This window comes from Propithecus coquereli, unplaced genomic scaffold, assembly GCF_000956105.1.
Source record: "Propithecus coquereli isolate 6110/MARCELLA unplaced genomic scaffold, Pcoq_1.0 Scaffold246, whole genome shotgun sequence".
NCBI classification, from domain to species: Eukaryota; Metazoa; Chordata; class Mammalia; order Primates; family Indriidae; genus Propithecus; species Propithecus coquereli.
In genome coordinates this window covers 583993-592118 of record NW_012148019.1, presented here as the reverse complement: position 1 = coordinate 592118, position 8126 = coordinate 583993, and the positions used below count along the sequence as shown (strand labels likewise).

Genomic DNA, 8126 nt, shown 5'->3' with positions numbered 1-8126 from the left:
GCGCAGGCGTCCGGCAGCAGCGGCGTTTCCGGGCCCCGCGCGGCTCGGAGGACTCGCTCCTGGTCAAAGCTCACGTCCGTTTTCCATGCCGCCCGTCCCAAAGCGCCGTGATGGTTTTCAAGTCTCTTCCCAAATGCTCCCCCTGGAACAGCCAGTAGGACTCGGCCTTCCGCTCCACGAGGAGTCCATGGTTTCGGGTCCCCCGTGGACAGACGCGCCTTCCGCTGTGCCCGTCTTTGCCTTCTTCGCCTTCTTCGCCTGCTGCTCAAGCGGGTGCCCTTGCTCTTAGCTGCAGTTACTTTTCGCTCCTACGCTCCGGATCCCACGTGACCAGCCTCTTCTGAGATTTATTCCCTCGGCAACGGTGTTTCCTTTCTGTATCTCCAGTCTCTCCCTGTGAGTCAGCGTGTAACTCTCTCTCATCCTGTGCACCCTCAATCGGTTCTTCAAGCCCGAGGACCTCGTGGCTTCTGCACAGAGCAGCTTAGGCTTGCTGTCTCCTCTTCCCCCTCACTTCCCGCTTGCTGCGATTTCTCTGTCTGATCCCTCACTCCCTCGACCATAGCCCTACTGACATTGTTCCCGTTGTTCCTGACCAAACCTCCTAGTTGTCAAATCCACAGAACACACTTGGACTTGTTGCTGTTCTTGATATTCCTTCTAAGTGTGGTGTTGTTCGCCACTTTCCTGTTTCTGAAGCCATCACCTCTGCTGGTTTCTGGGGCACCATCCGCCCTGGTTCTCTGCTATCTTTCTGGCACCTCCTCACTACCTTTCCTGGGCTCCTCCTTCTGTGTCCAGTTCTTCTGTCCACCTCGGCGCTCCTTCTTCAGACTTGCCTTCTAAGTCTAAGCTTTTCTTCGGCAGAACCGTCCATGCCTGTGGCTTCCACCGCCACGTCTCTCTCCTCAGACCTCTCTCTTTCGCTCACTGTGGCCAACTACTAATGGGCCACCCTTACCTTGGTGTCCCACGGGCCTTCCCAGTCAGCGTGTCCAAACTGAGTTCACCATCTTCTCCGCCAAACTGGCTCCTCTTCTAAGACTGTAATCCAGAAAAAGGCGGCGTGATCTCATCTGCACAGCCTGAAACCTGGATTGCCCTTGACTTTTCCTTCTCTCTCATCTTCTGCAGTCAACGGAGTATCGACTCATGTTGATTTCATTTTATAAAAATACGTATTTTATATATAGTCTGTCTGTCCCTTCTCCTCCAACCTTTCTGCGGCTGCTCTAGTTCAGGCATTCCTCCGTTTTGCTTGATTTGTGGAATAGCTTGAATAGGACACCTGCCCATTTCTAGTCTTTCTAGCATTCTTCTAGTGCTTCCTTCCATTGGAAAAACCAGCGATAGATACATCCGTTCAATTAATGATTGCATAGTATCGTGATGGCATATTTCAATGTCTACTGCTCAACTGAGTGAGGGCTTCTCTGGGGCAGGGATCATATGTTATTTATCTTCGTATTCCCAATGTATGTGATAATGCAGGGCATATGGTAGGTATTCGGTAAACACTTGTTTAGTGAATGAATGACTCAAACTCTATCCAGAAGAGCAGACTTAATCAATACAGTTGATACAGCTGAGCATAGTTACTCAATCTTGGAAACTTTGAAGAGTCATTGGCCCATTTTAGCAGTTTGCCTAATTAGTTACTGATGTGACAATAACACATTTGGATATAGTATTGATTAAAAATAGTGTTAGTTGATTTTGTCCTTTAAAATAATATATGTTTATTATAGACAAGTTAGAAAATATGGACAAGTAAGTGGATAAAAAGAAAATCATCCGAAATTCCATCACCTGGAAATAGGTAACTACTGCTAACACGCTGATACCGAGCTTCTCAGTTCGTTTTCCAGATTTTTGCTTTCAGTAAAGGAATGAGATCGGGCCTGGGGGATGTCTCACGTGCTGAGCTGTCCCTCACAAGAGTAACCAGTCATTAAATCCCAGTGCTCAAGGATTCACGGCAAACCCGACCTGGACCTAGGTGGGCGTTCACATCCATCAGCGCTAATCGAGTGGCTAGAGCTGGAGATCAGCAGTGTCATTAGCAGTGATAACATCAGCACTTTCGTTAGACAAATGTCAAACTAGGGTAGTGTCTTAGTTTGAGCTTCTATGACAGATAACCATAAACTGAGTGGCTTAAATACCAGAAATTTATTTCTCGAACTTCTGGAGCCTGGAAAGTCCAAGGTCAAGGCGCCAGATGATCCGGTGTCTGGTCAGGGCCACTTCTGGTGTGCAGATGGCCGTCTCCTGGTTGTATTCTTAGGCAGTGGAGAGCAGAGAGGGAAAACAAGTTCTCTTTTGTCTTTTCATTAATATAAGGGCTCTAATTCTACCCATCCATGCTCCCCTCTCATGACCTGATTACCTCCCAGAGGTCCTACCTCCTAATACCATCACACTGGGAGTTAGGATGTCAACATATAAATTTTGGGAGGAAACAAACATTCTGTTCTTAGTAGGCAATTGCTCTTATTTGAAGCAAGACCGTAGATAGTGGTCTGGCATTTGGAAAGGAGAACGGGAAAGGAAATTCACATAAATTAGCAGGCTTCCACAGCTCTAGTCCTAATGCACAGTTGAGATGAGGAGCAGGAATCAGGTATGAGGACAAGAGACGGGGGGGAGGGATAACGTGAAGGTCGTAGCTGTTTGGGCCTGAGGGAGCCTACAGGGCCATCCCAGGGCACTGCAACCAGGACTTGAAGTGGCAAGACTAATGCTAATCCACCACCTGGTGGGGGCTGAGCTCTAAAGCATTGTCAGGCTGGGTAAATTTGGTTGAGAAACCAAGAGGAATTGAGCTGCCAGGTCGAAAGCCTTAGTAACGGCAGAGATGTGGGGCCGGCGAGGCAGGAACGGATGAATTCTGAGCCCTTTGTGGAGGTGAGTTCCCACCGCAATCCATTTCATTTTGTGACCCACATAACTGTTACATGCCATATGTCTACATAAAATAATTAAAGTAATTAGAATTAATTTTGGTTGGTGAGGGTTTGAAGAGTTTCATAATAACTTTTGAGGTAATTAGAGATGCTTTGGGCTGTCACAAAAGGAGCGTTTGGAATAACTGGGCTAGATGTTTAAACTGCATCGAAGGCTAGTGATGGAATGGCAATTCTATAATTGCAGGAACACGGAATTAGGGATTGAGAGTTTGGGGCTGAAATCAGTATGCTGGTAAACTGGCTTTCTGAAAAAACAAAAACCAAGAAAACCAAAAAACCCACCAGCAACCTTGCTTTGTAGCATTTGCCAATTTCTGTGGTGTAAATACTCCCACCATGGAGGATTTCAAATTATCCATGGCTTGGTAACCGGCTCACACAATTCCTGAATATTTAATAATCAGCTCTTGTCAGCACTGTGCGAGGCAGCAACAACGCAGCAACACAATCCTCACTGAGATTCCAGTTAGCTTTGTGTTCTTGGGTAAGTCAATTCTCTGGGTCTTTGTTTTATCAGCAAAAAAGTGGGGTTCCTGATAACCTCTAAGGTCCTTTCCAAAGTTAACATTCTGCTAATGCAGCTGGTGTTGTAGGGCAAGACCAATTTTTTTTAATAGACCAAATGAGTTACGTCAGACTTTTGGGAATGTTACCGTGACGTATCAGAACACATAATTCGACCTTAAGTCTGTGTCATAATCGCCCGTGTTCCGATTCCTGCTGTCAGTGTGCGTGTCCTTCCCCAGTACCTCTTCCCAGGGGGATTAAAAACAACAGTGCGGTCATCAGTGAGCCAAGCTGCATGGCCCAGCAATGAGGCGAGACCATCACCCCCAGTCAGGATCCTGCACCCAGCTGCTGGGTTCTGGGGGTCACTGGGGGGGCCGAGAGAGAATCTTACAGCTTAGCCGCATTGCCCCATCTGACCGTGAGACCAAGCGCGGACTAGTAACAACACGAGAGGCTCATGGGCTCTAAGCTTTTTGAATGCAAGGCCTGTGTCTTTTATATGTACACGCGTCAAATCCTGGTACATAATAGGAACTTGGTAAGCATTTGCTGAAAGAATAAACCACTTCAGCTTTTTTAGAGCAAATTCTGAATATTAAAATATCAATTCAAAAGTAGACATGCGCTTCTCTGCGTTTACCTTAACAATGCTGAGGAAATACATATAATTCAAATTACTCTGCTGTTATAGTAGAAAACATTTCAGCGCCTTCGGTTCAGTGCTGGGCATTTACCCCACCTGCCTTGCAGCTAGACAGCAGAGCCGATGCGCAGCCAGAGCCCGGCGGGGAGAAGCGCACACGAGGAGCCCAGACCAGGCTCGCGGGGGTTTCCTGCCCAGCAGCGCGCCCGCCGCAGCCCTCCTCCCCGGCCCTGCCCGCCGGGGGAATTAGCTCTTCTCCTTTGAAAGGAAAAGATAATATTTATGTATAGAGCATAATTATTTATCGATATTTAATCCTCCCAATGCCCGCCGTGAGCTAAGCGTCGGCGTTCCTGTTCTAGAGCAAAGGGAACGGGGTCTCAGGAGTTGAGGGAGAGAGCAGCGGGCAGGCCCGAGGCAGCGCCCCGAAGGCCGGGCTCGTCTCGTCTTGCCAGGCCCAGCCGCCCCGGGCTTCCCAGACTCCTTCGGGCGGCTGCCTTCCGTGTTTGCTGTGGGGGTTGGAGGCCTTCCCCGCGCGGGAGCCTGGCCGGCGTGAGCAGGCACACAGGCACCGCTCTCGGACGGGGTCGAGGGCGCGGCCGCCGGGTCAGGCGGCTCCCAGGCTGCAGAGGCCGGGCCGAACTTTGACCGGTGAATCAGGCCGGGGAGGCTGGGCAGTTGCAAAGGTGACTGGCTTGCTGCAGATCGAGGGCCAGGGAAATCTTGGTAGATGTGGCACCTGGACTTTGACAGCCCCCGGGAGGAGAGGAGGCACTCCGAGGCCAGGTCCCCGGAGCAGGGCTGGAGGAAGGGGACGCCGTCGGAGCAGGTGCGTGGCAGTGCCAGCTGCCGTCTTTCCCGTCCTCGAGCTGTGCTTGCTGCGCTGTCAGAGTAGGGAGGACAATATTGGGGCCAGGGAGGGTCATTTATGTGAGCGTGTGAGTGTGATCTGTCACCATAGATGAAATTCCTTCCCATTGAGAGTCTAAGGTGCTCTTCATCTGGTGTCCTTACGCATAACCCAAGGTCTAACTTGCTGGAGTTGGCGTCTCTTGGCAACAAAATGGTGCGATTTCAGGGAAGAGACCGGGTGTTATGCCTTTGCAACTGGGGAAGGGCTGCGCAGCGAGACCGTCCGGGGACAAATGGAGAGTCGCTGTCTTCTCGTTCCACTCACGTGCATCCAGATGGCTTTGAGTTCCACGGGCCTTCCAGAGAGGCTTACGGGCCCTGTGTCTGGGGACTTGTCCTTTCCCGGGATTTGCTGGCAAAGGCTCTCATCGCGCCTGGCTTTTCCAAGGGAGTGAGCGCAGGGGAAGGAAGCGCGGGTTCTCTTTCGCTGGGACTGACCCGGGGTGGAAGGCACCCCTGCGCCTCGCTCTGCTTGTGCGTTCTGCTGTCTCGTAGCTCTGGGCTCACGCTGTGGACCCCGGCTCCGTGGTGTTTGAGCAGAGTGACATCCTGGTTTCAACACACACCCTTTGACCTTTTGTTCCAACAGGAATTTTTAAGTGGGGCTGGGAGCTTCAGGAGCGGGAGTGAGTTAACTGCTTCTTTAAGGATCTTGCGATTTAAGACAGTTCCCAGGGGAGGAGAAAGGCGGGGCCGACCTAGCTGTGCGCTCCTCACACAGGAGAGTCTCTGAGCAGGAGTGAGTCTAGTGCTCTTTCCCTTTGCAGGTGTCCCCTGTGACACAGAGAGAGCAAATCGGAAGGTCATCAGTCTCTGGAGCTATTTCCCATTTTGAACAATAAGTGAAGGAAATCAGTTTGACACTAGGGAGACTTCCAAGGTTTAAAGTCTCCAGCCAGGAAGAATCTGGAGACACGCTGTCTATTTTTTCCTGTAGGCAATCTCAAACTTGCCCTTCGTTGGCAGGCCTGGAGGAGGGGCAGGTATGACCATGTAATAGGGTCTCGTTCTTCTGGGGGGGGGTGGTGTAAGGATTCTAGAAGTTTATCTCTTGAAGAGATCAGTTTAGCTTCTTTTTGTTTAGGAAATGTCTCCAGCCACTCACACTACCCTAATCTTTATTCCTGAGAACACCATTTATTGAGCAATTACTATATAATGGGCAGTGTGTTAGGCACGTTCCATATGCCGTCTCTAGCTCTGACAGTGACCCTGCAAGGTAGTTTATTAAGGGACCCATTTTATGGGAAAGGAAACCGAGGCTTGAAAGCATGAACTAGCTAGTAAATAGCAGAATTAGGATTTGAACTCTGGTCCAGTTCTCTCTGAGGCCCACTCTATTTCTGTGAAACCACGGGGCCTCCACAGGAGTGTTAAATAAATATTTGCTAGTAGAATATCTGAGCACACACTAATTGGGGCTCCTCGATAGCATTTCTAGCTGCGCCTATCACTGTTATCTGTCTCCCATGCCTCACCATCTGTTGTTCCAAATGTACTTTTTAATTTTCTTAAGCAACGTCAATATAATTATCTAGTCTGTTATTTATTTCGAGTGTCTGCTTGATGTGTTTTTCAGATTGCTCTGTATCCAAGCCCACACGGTTTATTTCAGATAGATTTCAAGGACCGTAGCTACTCTTTTCACAAAACCTAATCAATCACCATGTTTGGAGATAAGCTTAAAATGACGATGTTTTTCCTTTTGTTTTTGTCTACAGGAAGGTAAAATAACTATACACTGACTCACAGCCCAAGAGAAATTCAGAGGGTCAGGGATGGAATTCTGGGTTCCCCAGAGGCCGCCTCAGCCACGGGGGAGGCCCCTCGCACCCCCGCCCGATCCAGACCCAAGGCTTCAGAGAGATGGACATCATCGGCCGGTTCCTCACTCCCAGCACAACAGAGAGAGGTTCCATCAGCGGCAAGATGTCCGCGGGAGCCCCCAGCCACCGCAGGACCCCAGGGCAGACCACCGGCAGCCCCTCCATGCACCCAGGCCTGGGGAATGGCACCAGCCCGCGTCCGGGGTTGGCTACTACGAAGGTGGCTATCTTAGTCAGTTGTATTCAAGGTATGGCTTTCGGGCTTGCAATGAACCCAACTCTCCTAAATGCTCGTGAATAGATTATTCTTTTCCTTCTTCCTTTTCTTTTATTTCTTCTCTCTCTTTTTTTAATTTCTCTACCCTATATTGCCTTAGCTAAATCCTGTCCTCTCCCAAATTGATTTTTGGTGATTGAAGATGGTATTTCCCTTCTCTTTATTCCCCAGTGGAGCTTCTTAAAGTCGTCGAAATGCAATCGGGTATCAGGGGCTGAGCAGAGGGTAGAAAAAGTGGTGAAATGCAAGAAGGCAGATGGGACCTCTTGCTCTGGGATTGCAAAGGGCAATATACGTGGACTATGGAAAAGCTCGGCCTGGGGGTCCCTATAAAAAGGTCCTCATTGTCATTGGACCATTCTGACCTGGGGTCAACAGGACACCACCATCACCACGGAGAGCCCTAGTTCCCAGAACAGAGCCTGGAGTTATTAGACGAGGCATACAAAAAATCTGCATGGAAAGAATGGGAATTAAAAAAAATCTGTCTCAGAGGAAGCAGATATCAACTTTGGACTCCAGATTCAGAAGGAAGAGGTCACCGTGAGGCAGGTGTAGGTTGGAGAATCTGGAATTCCTGCCCCCCTGAGGGCTAACTGGTAGCTCTGGACTTTCTATTTTATGGAGTGTTAGAAGCCCTCTATGTTCTACTTCAGCTTTTCCAGTCGAGGTGATATTTACCTGCCTACAGATTTAGGGTCGAAATGGTAACAATTATTATAAAGAATTTTGCCCCTATGAAATACTAAATGATTATTAATTGATAAAAACACTAGCAACCTGATGTTCCTTTCTCCAATCCTTTTGGATTCGTGAATTCTCAAAGGGAGGCCTGTTAAGGTCAGAGGCAATAAAAGTAATCAGATTTAAGATAGTCCAACTTGACTTTTTCACCTAATTTCTGTTTGTGACGTGCATGGGAATTATAACAGTATATTGGGGGCTTACACGGTCATCTCAGGAAGTGGTCTTCTCAGATAATGTCAGGA

General features: G+C 49.0%; 1 protein-coding gene across 1 annotated transcript in view; it reads left to right on the top strand.

Annotated features, from left to right (window-relative positions):
- The first annotated feature begins 4852 nt into the window (after positions 1-4852).
- Positions 4853-8126, top strand: part of SEC16B (SEC16 homolog B (S. cerevisiae)) — a 42195-nt gene continuing 38921 nt past the window's right edge. Inside the window, exon 1 of the mRNA XM_012646524.1 lies at positions 4853-4951. Coding sequence (XP_012501978.1) covers positions 4853-4951 — 99 coding nt within the window. The remainder of the gene's footprint in view (positions 4952-8126) is intronic.